Source organism: Carassius auratus, unplaced genomic scaffold, assembly GCF_003368295.1.
Source record: "Carassius auratus strain Wakin unplaced genomic scaffold, ASM336829v1 scaf_tig00001155, whole genome shotgun sequence".
Taxonomy (NCBI): domain Eukaryota; kingdom Metazoa; phylum Chordata; class Actinopteri; order Cypriniformes; family Cyprinidae; genus Carassius; species Carassius auratus.
The window spans coordinates 537,000-549,228 of NW_020523344.1; the positions used below are offsets into that span (position 1 = coordinate 537,000).

The 12,229-nt window shown below is 36.9% G+C and overlaps 1 protein-coding gene across 1 annotated transcript; it reads left to right on the forward strand.

Moving 5' to 3' along the window:
* The first annotated feature begins 7,667 nt into the window (after positions 1-7,667).
* Positions 7,668-9,890, forward strand: LOC113069216 (CD27 antigen). Its single transcript, XM_026242221.1, has 7 exons — positions 7,668-7,749; positions 8,144-8,243; positions 8,322-8,402; positions 8,498-8,563; positions 9,368-9,383; positions 9,474-9,583; positions 9,749-9,890. Exons 1-7 carry the CDS (start codon positions 7,708-7,710, stop codon positions 9,772-9,774), a joined length of 441 nt encoding a protein of 146 aa, XP_026098006.1. The 5' UTR covers positions 7,668-7,707; the 3' UTR covers positions 9,775-9,890.
* Positions 9,891-12,229: the final 2,339 nt, after the last annotated feature.

The window sequence follows — 12,229 nt, forward strand, 5'->3', positions numbered from 1 at the left end:
TGTGTACTTGTTAATAACTCACAACAACTTAACCAATGTAACTGACCTTGTTTTACTCTTTCTAATGCATAGTTTTAAGTATTTAAGCAATTTTAACTGTTCACAAGCTCACAACATAACCAAATCAAAGATGCATGTTTTCTTTACTTTTTTTTTTTTCCTTTCATGCATGTACAATTTCACTTCACTTCACTGTAAATCATATTCCTTCAACCACGTTGGCATTCTACGCACTCTATTACTCTTCATAAGATTAAATGTCACTGGTGCTTGCAAGTTCTCATTCTGTGTGGTAACAGGGGCTGTAAAGCGAGCCAGTTTCGATACATTCCATTTCTTTTTGTCACTCAGAACGAAAGTACTCTTTCCAATTTGTTGCTCAATGTTCAGTGGTGGTGAGAACTGAGAAACACCCTTCCTCACATGCCCAGGTTGTCTCACTCTCACCTGATCTCCTGGTTTGAAAGTGTGGTACTTGGCACCACGTCTTTTGTCAGTGTACTCTTTACTCTTGCACTGTTTGTTACTCACAGTCTCTTCCACTCGAGCACATTTGTCACTTTTGGGGCCAACAGGAAAGACATTCAGCTTTGTACGCATTTTGTGATGATGGAGAAGCTCAGAAGGTGAAACGGCTGTAGTACTGTGAGGGGTAGCTCTGTAGCTTTGCAAGAACTCAGTCACTGTATGTTTCCATGGTTTCCCCATCTGTTCCGCAGAGAGGATGCATTCTTTCAGTACTCTGTTCCACCTCTCCACAGCCCCATTGCATTGTGGAAAATAGACTGTACTACGCATGTGACTTATTCCTCTCTCCTTTAAGAATGCTGCAAACACACTGGAGAGGAATTGAGGCCCGTTATCAGTCACAACACACTGTGGATTTCCCTCTCTACTGAAAACTGTTTGGAGGAATGATGTGACCACCTCAGCAGTGACATTCTGAGAAAATGCTACTTCAGGCCACTTACTATAGTAATCCACCAGACAAATGGCAAAACGACAGTCAGAAGGTCCTCTCTCAAAAGGTCCAACGATATCGATCGCTAGTTTCTGCCATGGTCCAGATGGCAGGCTGACAGGCTGAAGAGGAGCTGGTGCTGTTTTAGCCGATTTGTCATTCAATTGGCACGTTAAGCAGGAAGAGACAGCCGACTGTACTTGAGCATCCATGTGAGGCCACCAGAATAATACACGCAGCCTCTGTTTCGTCTGGACAATTCCTTGGTGTGTCTCATGTGCTAGGCTTATCATCTTAGAGCGCAAGGTAGAAGGAACAAGAACACGATGTTCACCTCTCCTCACTAGCACACCATCCACACACAGTTCATCACGAATGCGAAAGAAGGGCACCAGAACAGGATCCAGGTCACAGCATTTTTTCGGCCAGCCCTGCCCGATTCGCAAGCGCAGCTGGGTTAACTCAGGACAAGCTTCCGAAGCAGCCATGAAATCCTCAACAGACAATGTAGGCAGTCCAGTAACGAAAGCAACCATCTCTGGTTCCACAGCAGCACTATCATTTCCTGTCGGTAATGGCAGCCTGGATAGACAATCTGCAGCACAATTAAGACGTCCAGGTCGGTAGATGACGTCATATGTGTAGCAAAGCAAGCGTGCCGACCACCGGGCGACCCGCATACCGGCCCGGCCAATGCCTTTGGTTGCCAATAGTGTAGTGAGCGCACAATGATCAGTTCTGAGCGTAAAGTGTCGACCCCACAAATACGGCCGCCACTTTTCTACGGCCCAGACACAAGCCAACGCCTCCTTCTCGACCGTAGAATATTTCCTTTCGGCAGCAGTAAGGGTTCTAGAAGCAAATGCTACAGTTCTCTCAACACGATCTGGGTGTATTTGTGTCAAAACCCCCCCCAGTCCATAGTCCGAAGCGTCAGTTGACACTATAGTGGGGAGGGAAGGGTCAAACAACGCAAGCACCTGACTTCCAGAAAGCAGTTCTTTCAGATCTTTGAAGCTGCGTTCAGCAGACACAGTCCATTCAAATTTAGAAGTTGACGCATCTCTAAGTAGCGCACGCAACGGCTCAGCAACAGAAGCGAAGTTCGGCAAGAACTTGCTGTACCATGAAATCAGTCCCAGAAATGAGCGCAAAGAAGCAACATCGTGTGGCGCAGGAGCCTCAATGATCGCAGACTTGTGTTCCTCATCTGGGAAAATTCCATGTTTGGAAACGAAATGTCCAAGGAATTTTAAGGATGACTGGCTGAACGTACACTTGTCCCAGTTCAGTTGTAGTCCTGCGTCGGACAAGCGCTGCATGACTGAGCGCAGCGTCGCATCATGACTTTCCTGGGTGGCACCATATACTATTATATCATCCAGGTAGTTCCTCACCCCACTTATGCCTTTTAGGACAGTTTCCATCATTTTTTGAAATGCAGATGGAGCGGAAGCAAGGCCATATGGAACCCGGCAGTACCTGAAGAGACCAGCATGCATAATAAACGCGGTGATATCCCGGCACTCCTCGTGTAAGGTAAGCTGATGGTAAGCAGCCGCTAAGTCAATTGTAGTGAACACTGATGTGCTTCTTAATTCACTCAACAGTTCGTCCATATGCGGCAGAGGATGGCTGTCAACAATCAGGGCCTTATTTGGCTCGCGCAGATCAACACAGAGACGTATTTTACCTCCTTTCTTCGTGGTGACGACAATAGGCGAAATCCGAGGGGAAGAATCGATTTTCTCAATTATGCCATTTTGCAGTAATGAGTCCAGTTCTGCAGAAACAGCTTGTCGAACGGAGAATGGAAGTCGACGAAGCTTCTGTCGAACTGGAGTAGCATCAGGTTTGACTGTAGGCTTATGAACAAAGCCTTTCACGCACCCCACAGAAGTATCTGGAGCAGAAATAGTTTCACCAACGAGTGCATGTAGTTCGTTAGGAGCAGTAACAGTACCAAAGTCAAAAGAACAGTTCAAGGCTCGAATTAGGTCCATGCCCATCAAAGCAGAGCCACCTTTCACAATGTAAAAACAAACGGTGGTTACCTGTTCATTCAGTGAAACGTCCGCATGTAAACATCCTAGTACGGGAATATCCTCTTTCATGTACGTAACCAGTTTCACTTTGGGAGCAGTAAGTGAACAATCCGAAAAGTGTCGTTTGTACACAGCAACAGGCAGGATTGACACTGAAGAGCCTGTGTCCACGACTAATTCAGTCTCAATAGAAGCACCATTTGCCGTTGTAACATGAACATTGCACAAAAGTTTGTCTGCAGATGTATTTACAGTATCAGTCAAAAGAACAACCACGTCCGGGACCACTTCCCGAACGTCCTTAGAAGAACGGCAAACTTTAGAAAAATGTCCGGTCTTACCACAAGTACGGCATTTGGCTCGAGCAGCTGGGCAATTGGCAGCATTAGCGAGGTGACTTGTAGCTCCGCAACGGTAACACGCACGCCGTGTAGTATCAGCCACATATTTTGCTCCGTTAGAATGTGCATCACGCTTTTTCCGATGAAAGGGTTTAGAAGCTACGGCCTGAACTGCACTTTGCGCCGTAAGCATGTCCGAATTAGAGAGCGCTTGTTCCACCTGACATGCAATGACCATAGCGGTGTCAAGTGTCAGTGATGGCTCCAGCAGAAGTCTGTCTCGCACTGCTGGAGCATACGATCGTTCGACCAGCTGATCGCGCAGCATTTCACTTTCCATGTCACCATAAGCACATGATGAAGATAAGTCCCGCAAAGCAGACAGGAACTGTGAAATTGTCTCATCAGCACGTTGCGAGCGCTGGCGGAAGCGATGTCGAGCGACCACAACATTCACCTTTGGGACAAAATGATTCTCCAACGCTGACATTGCCTCTGCAAATGTAGTACCAGTATTAGGAAACGTGTAAAACAGCCTCTGGCCTTCAGTCCCCAAACTGTGTAGTAGAATAGCACGTTTCCTGGCATCCGGCCATGAGTCTCCTGTAGCATTAATAGCAAGCAAGTAATTTTCAAACATTTTTCGCCAGGTAGCAAAAGGAATCGCAGGCTCTCCACTGCATGGCAGAAAAGATGCAGACGTAGGCACGGAAACCATCGTCGCCAATTGTTGTGTATTGGATTATTAAACACAAGACCGGAGTAATTCCTTAGATGCTCTTTTTTTATTTAACACATTCCACGCTTGTCTTTTTTAGAACAACTCACTTCTCGTTCTCCTTTTTCCAAGCAGCACTTCAACACTTCAACATTCCACTGCCACCTTGTGGTTAACTATGAACACAACACTTATTATCATGTCATATATTACTGTGATGTTCTGTAAAACAACAAACTTTAAAATACTTTGTTCTTACTGGTGAAAATCAGATGGTCATCTCTGTTTTCTCTCAGGTAAATCACAGTGTAAGCTTCACAGTGAATATTACTCTCGTCAATGTAGTCCATATCAACAACAAAAATATATTTTGACTCCATATAGTGGTTATTTTGGAAAAAATCCCAGGGCCCGTATTCATAAAGAATCTTACTGCAAAAAGTAGCTCCTAGTGACAAAATTCTAAGAAATTTCTTAGAAATGTGGGCGTTTACTCTTAAAATGAAAGAAAAAATCCTAGTAAAGAAAAAAGTCATTCAGAAAGCATCTTAATCCTTAAAGGGGGGGGGGGGGGTGAAATGCTATTTCATGCATACTGAGTTTTTTACACCGTTAAAGAGTTGGATTCCCATGCTAAACATGGACAAAGTTTCAAAAATTAAGCTGTACATTTGAAGGAGTATTTTTGTTCCAAAAATACTCCTTCCGGTTTGTCACAAGTTTCGAGTATGGGTCTGTGTGACGTTAGATGGAGCGGAATTTCCTTTATGAATATAGCAGGCTTATAGGTGCGCACAAGCAGGGGGATTGAACCGTTAATAGTTTGTGCTATACGCTCCCATGTCTGCTTCTTGTCCCTTGCTGTGACACCCGGCCCAAATTTTCCTTTAAGAATGGCCTTGTGTTCATCCACTAACTGGGCTAACAGTAAACACTGTTCCTCTGTCCAGTTTGGCTTTCTCGCCCTTCTTGGTTTTGATTCCATGTTTGATACATTAAAACCAACATTCAAACAGCCACTTATATAGGACAGCAATCACTGTAATTAGAAAGAGTGGAACAATTTTATCATTCTAGGCCAATCAAATACCTTATAGGACATTAAAATCATGGTAAAAAAAAAAGAAAAGGATTTATATACACACGTATAATGCGTGTGTGTGTGTGTGTGTGTGTATGTGAGAGAACGGTCATATAGGATAGATTACGCATGTAAATTCAAAGTGAGAATTAGAATAGACCCTATACTTAAAATCACTCTTTTTTTCCCTTCTTGGACAACCAACCAATCAAAGTCTTCAAAAGATTGTGTCATACATAGCAACAGGGTCAACCCCACCTCCTCATTAAGATTAAAGTTTTTGTCTTTTCCTTACTCAGAGTTGCTCTCAGATCGGTCCCGAATCACTTTTAAGTTAAGACTCCTACGTAAAAGTTTTTTAGCTAAATTAAGAGTTTTCTGAGAGGATTATTAGAATCTTTATGAATACGGGTCCAGGTATTTTGAGCAGTAGGATTATTAAAAAAAAAAAAAAAAAGTGCTAGTATAAAATTAAATTAAGTAGCCTATAAAAAATTTCAAACATCTTTCAATACTTTTTTACTTAAGTACATAAAAAATTTAGTACTTTTGTACTTTCACTTGAGTAAAATTGAAAAAGGAGTACTTTTACTTTTACTGGAGTAATATTTTACTATACGTATCTGTACTTTTACTCAAGTACTTGATTTGTGTACTTCGTCCACCACTGATTATTAACACCATATATTGCGTAGCTTGTTGGTGTTAGTGTTTTTATTAATGCCATTGAATGTAAGGGAAATGTAATTTTAGAATTTCTGTGGTCAAATGTGATATTATTCATGTTCTTGTTAATGATCAAATTTTATTTTATTGTTGTAATTCACAGCAAACAAGATTCATTTTGGGAGTGATTGCTGATGAATGTATTTTTAGTCCAGTGCCTAAAAACTACCTTCTCTAGAGAGTAAAGGCAGCAAATCTGTCTAAATCTCTAAATCTGTATGATCCAAATTAGATCACTGAATTAGAGGCTGCACTATAGCATGTTTAAAATAAGATGGCACAGAGCCTGAAACCAAGCATCAGTTTATTAAAATCAAAATGCTAGCACCAATAAAATCAAAAACCTGTTTAAAAATACGAGTTGGAATAATGTTGTGGCTTCTAGTAGAAGTCTTCAAGTGTTCAACAATCTCTGCTGGGGTGGTAATAGAAAACAGATGAAAGACAGCAAAGAACGTTGATGGAGGAACCGATGGATCATGACCAAGTAAGAAGATCTGGTAGCAGCGATTTTGTCAATAAAATGTTTAAGAAAAAGTTTGCACAGAAATATCAATACAGTTAAAGACAGGAGGATTTATAGTAGCATTCAGTCTACTAAATGAAATTTAATGAAACTCTGGGATTAAAGCATTTTTTTTAAAATTATTATTATTATTATTATTATTATTATTTTTAAATAAGTCCCAATTATCCATTTTTCTTATGAGTTTATTTAATAAAAAGGTTTTCATTGTCTACCCAGGTAAGTACAAGTTTAGTTTGATCAGACACTGGTTTTTCAGGTTTAAGAAAATGGCTTTAAGAGTTCATTGCCATGGTAAATGATAGGTTTTCATTCCATGTTTGAGAAACAATTTGTTTTTTGTTTTATCAACGGCTCTGATTCTACGTAAGTGATTACAAGCTGAAACTGGTCCATTCAGCCAATCAGGGCAAAGTGATATGTCATTCATCCATGATCAAATCACTCCCCAATATCTTGATCCATATCAAAGCAGTTCACAGTGAAAGCTTTTTAGAGATAAAATAACTTTCATTAAAGCATTTCACATCAAGGTGGATTCATGTAAATTGGGACAGTTTTTTATCCTAAATAAATGAATTAAATTTAATGTGATAGTTTTTTTTTTTTTTTTTTTTTTTGTTCTCAGATGTTATGCTTTCAGTGCACTGGCTTCAAAGTTACATTTTAAACAAGCTTTAAACACTCTGCTAATATGTAACTTCAAATGGTGATAGTAACAGTCAAACCAGTATTAGTGCTGCTGCAACATATTTTATTGCTATGCAACTATCAACAAAAAGCTTGTCAAACAGGAATTATGTTGAAAGGCAATTGACCCTTCGCAAAACCCCACACTCCTTAGATACTGTTGCTATGTCCAAAAAGCAGTAAAAAAAAAAAAAAAAAAAAATCCTTGTGGAGTGAAGAGGAAACTGATAACACACAGACAAACAGACAGACATTATATTTATTTAATTAGATATAGTTCACACACAAGACATAGCTACCTTTTAGTTAAAGACAATCAATCTCTGACTGCCTGAAATTATGAGAGATTTACATTTACATTTAGTCATTTAGCAGACGCTTTTATGCAAAGCGACTTACAAATGAGGACAATGGAAGCAATCAAAAACAACAAAAGAGCAATGATATACAAGTGGTATAGCAAGTCTCAGTTAGCTTAACTGCAGTACATGTAGTGAGGGCTTTTAATAAACATAACATGAGACAACATGAATATTTTACAGGATCTCCAGGAGGCCACTCCTTAAACACGTCAGTGCTCCATTTTAAAGCGGAGGGTTGAGGATTGTCAGTAAACAGAATGAAACCTACAATGAACCAGTCAGACACCAGACGTGTTTTGGTAAGAATACTTTGTTCTACTTTTTTCTTTCTCATTTTTAAAAAAATGTAATTGTCAACTATTTTGTGAATTTACAAATACTAAACTGTAAGTTTTAAAGATTATTAAAAAAATATGATGCATTTATTAACTAGCATGTAAATACAACCTTTTCACATTGGAATGATTTTAAAGGATTTTGTTCCTGTTTTTGGTTTCCAAAGTGTTTTTCTTCTTCTTCTTCTTCTTCTTCTTCTTCTTCTTCTTCTTCTTCTTCTTCTTATTATTATTATTATTATTATATTTTCTTGTACTGTTCCAAATCCCTGAATTAGGCATATGTAATTTGAGATTTACACTGAAAAAAAAAATATATATATATATATATATATATATATTCTCTTTAAATCTCCAGGCAATATTTGTGGCTGCATCGAGTACTCTATATGCAGCAGCATGTCCAGAGAACCATTTCCAAGTTCAAGAAACCCTGTGCTGCTTGAACTGCCAAAATGGTAAATTCTACAGAGATAACCTGAAAATGAAGGATACCGATGTGAATCAATAAATAATCATACATTTCAAATCTACAGGTGAGTATGTTGCTCGCAACTGCTCTGAAGGACCCAGAGGCCACATTGCTGTATTATGTAATCTATGCCGCAGATGTGAAGGTATGCAACAATTAATTTCATGAATGTTTACACAACTAATTTTGAAATAAGATATATTGCTCTAACAATAATAATCCCCCCTCCACAAACTATAGAAATTGGAGAGATTACTGTTTCCAATTGCACACGGTTTTTAGACACACAGTGTGCCCCCATACACAGTAAGTATTGCACTTACCTTGCAATTTTGTCAGTTTTTCAAACATTATATGACTGTGTTGAGTGGGGTGGGGTCAAGAGCCATGGGAATGGAGCGAGGCCGGGGGAATAATGAGAATGTGCGATATCTGCCGCACTATTTTGTGTTTCTTTTATTATTAAAGTTTTATTTGAAAGTTCGCCGGTTCCTGCATCCTACTTCCTGTGACTATAAACTGAGTTACACTGGTGCCGAAATCCAGGAAGAAGGAGGTAGAAACTGGCGAACATTTAAATAAAGTGTAATAATAAAATAAACACAAAAGAGCTCCATCGCACGATTCTTGGCCCTGCCCCACATTGACATGTATGCCTTGTAACTTCTCTTGAAATGTTTCTTTAGTAGAAATTGTTATATTATTGTGTCTGCTCGCACAATATTTGCATTCATTCTAAAAACATTTGTCACTATTGTGTTACTCCAAGAAACTTTGAAATATATTTCATATAATAAGGTTTGCCCACTGTAGGCAACTAAAGTGAAAATAATTATTGCATGCCTTTCAATCAGCTTCCTGTAAACTGGTTTGCGGTGGGCTTATAAAAACATAAACCCTGATAATTTTTTTCATGGCAGCTATACACATCTCCTGATAGTAATTTTGGCAGAAATATGTTTGTCACTAGACCAATCTTTTAGAACTGAATTTCATAATCCTTAAAATCCCTGTAGATGAGGTTTCTTGACTATTTGTTAAATTGCATGTATTTGTGTACTATATACATTCTTTCTAATCATCACCCTCTCTCTTCTCCCTTATGAAAAGTGAAAGAGATAACCTTGTAAGTTTCTTTTTTATTATCATCTTTGCTTTGCATAAACTAAATTGATGGCAAGTTTAATTTCTAATAAAATATTAAACAAATCCTCAGGTATGGTTGCTCACCTGTGATAGCCGCTGTTGTCCTTCTGGCTGTGTTTCTGGCAGCCTGCTTATTTAGCAGAATCAGTAAATCAGGTGAATCTAATGGAGGCTCTGCAGGTAAACGAATAAATTACTCTTCATTCTGTACTTCTGTTTTTGTTACATTAAACAAACACTATTTAAACATTAATGAAATATTGAATGAATGAGTGTTGATGGTCTTTTTCTTTTCTTTTCTTTTCTATTCTTTTCTTTTCCTCCATGTTCCACGTTTCCTCCAAGGAGAGACATTGAATATTTCCATATAAAAGATTCAGAGAGTCTGAAGAAAATTTTAAATCAGGAAAAAGGCCATCATCAAATACTGTATATCATCATTCAAAGATTAATTAAAATGAGAAATACTGCAGTAATTTTTTTTATAATATACAATATTTGTAATATTTTATTTTAAGTATATATATATATATATATATATATATATATATATATATATATATATATATATATATATATATATATATATATATATATTAAAGACCAATTCTAGCTGTTAACTAACTATTCAAGTCAAATTACCTTTTATTTATTTAGTGCTTTATACAACACAGATTTTGTCAAAATATCTTTACAGTTAAACAAGAAAATAGTGTAATGCAAACAAGATTCAATACTGCTATAAAGCAGTTCTAAAAAGAGGACAATAGTAAACAGTAAAAAACTATTGACTATTAGTATTATTATTTTGTATTTTTATTTTGTTTTATTTATTTATTTATTTCTTTTGCCTCAATGTATTCCTAATTTGCTAGTTTAATAGTTAATAGTGTGAATTGGTCCTTAAATATATAGGTGTGTGCACATCTGTTTATTTCATATTTAGAAATGTATCTATGTTCAAAAATACCTGCTGCATGATGCTGCTCTTTTATTTTATATTATTTCTTTAAGAAGAAAAGGAGGAAAAAAAATGGAACATATCTATAGTATCTATAGTATTTTTGTATCAGATATTTTTAGTTTAACAACTTATATGTGACCCTGGACCATAAAACCAGTCTTAAGACGCTGGGGTATATTTGTACCAATAGCCAAAAAATACATTGTATGGGTCAAAATGATAGATTTTTCTTTTATGCCAAAACATAATTCGGATATTAAGTAAAGATCATGTCCCATGAAGATATTTTGTAAATTCCCTACCATAAATATATCAAAACTTAGTTTTTGATAAGTAATATGCATATCTAAGAACTTAATTTGGACAATTTTAAAGGTAATTTTCTCAGTATTTCGATTTTTTTTTTTTTTTGCACCCTTAGATTCCAGATATTCAAACAGTTCAAAAGAAATTCAAAACATACATCAATGGAAAGCTTATTTATTCAGCTTTTATGTGATGTATAAATCTCACTCTTGGAAAATTTACACTTAAAACTTTCTCTTGTAGCACTCTATATGTAAATTTTATTTGTACTAATTGGATGTTGGAAATTGCTCCTTGTATTAATTGTTGTCTCGAAATTGCTAAAAGTTTTACCAGGCTGTCTTTTGTTTAATTTGAACTTTTAATACAAGTGACTGTGAATCTACAATTGTTTAGCCCAACATCTTATGAACAAAATTTGTTCTGATGCAGTGTCATGTTTCTGACAATAGAATACCTTATCCAAATTGCCTTTTAAATGTTGATGACTGAATTTGATGACTGCCTAGACAAAAAATAAAATTGTACCGTTTTATGTCAGTCCTTGTGTGTTCATGTGTCTTTAATTGTATTGTTGAGTAAATACTGTAGTTAATAGTGCTATAGGGGACCTTAAATGCACATATGATAGCTGTATAGAAAGCATATATACACATAGAGGCAGGAAAAACAGGATGTACAGTTGTTTTCATTCCTGGTCCTGGAGACCCACCACACTGGACATTTTGCATCTCTCTCTCTGTGACACATTTAATTAACAGAGTTCTCTGCTAATGTTAAACACGTTTTAATTATGGATGACATACAAAATGTTCAGTGCTGTAGGTTCCCTGACAAGAATTGAAAAGTTCTGGTTTATTGTAGACAGAGACAGGTAGATGAGGAGGAATGAAGATCACTGGCAAAAGTGATTGACAAAAACAATAAGCACTGGCAGTCACAATTTAATCAAATATGATGATGATGATGATGATGTACTGACTAACAGCCAATAGAGGAAGGCGTTTTGCAGCAAATCAAGGTATTGAAGGAATTATTAAATATTTACAGCCTTGAATGCATTAATGCAATACAAATTGCTATGACAAAAAGTGTCTGCTAAGTGTAAATTTCAAAGGTTAGAAATGATTTAAAATGTATGTAGCTGAATCAAATTTGTTTTATTTGATTTATTTATCTATTTAACCCTGAACAAGTAAATTACATATTAATTTTTTTAAGGTTACAATGAAATTAGAATGATCAAGCATTTCATTCCAGCAAGTCATGAACTGAAACCTAAATAGCACGTAGGTTATCATGTAGAGCTTGTACGAACATGTTGAGAGTATTCCTAGTAAACAGAAAAGGAATGAATATGTGTATATGTACTTTGCATAAATCACTTTGAATAGAATGTGTCATTGGATAGAATGTGTTCTTTTTTTAGACATTTTAGACAAAATACTTTTTATATTTTAACACCATTTTTACCTCCCACACCCCAAAGCATCCAAAATTTATATTACACAGATAAATAAATTATTATACAAAGGCTAAGACAGACATATCCTCAT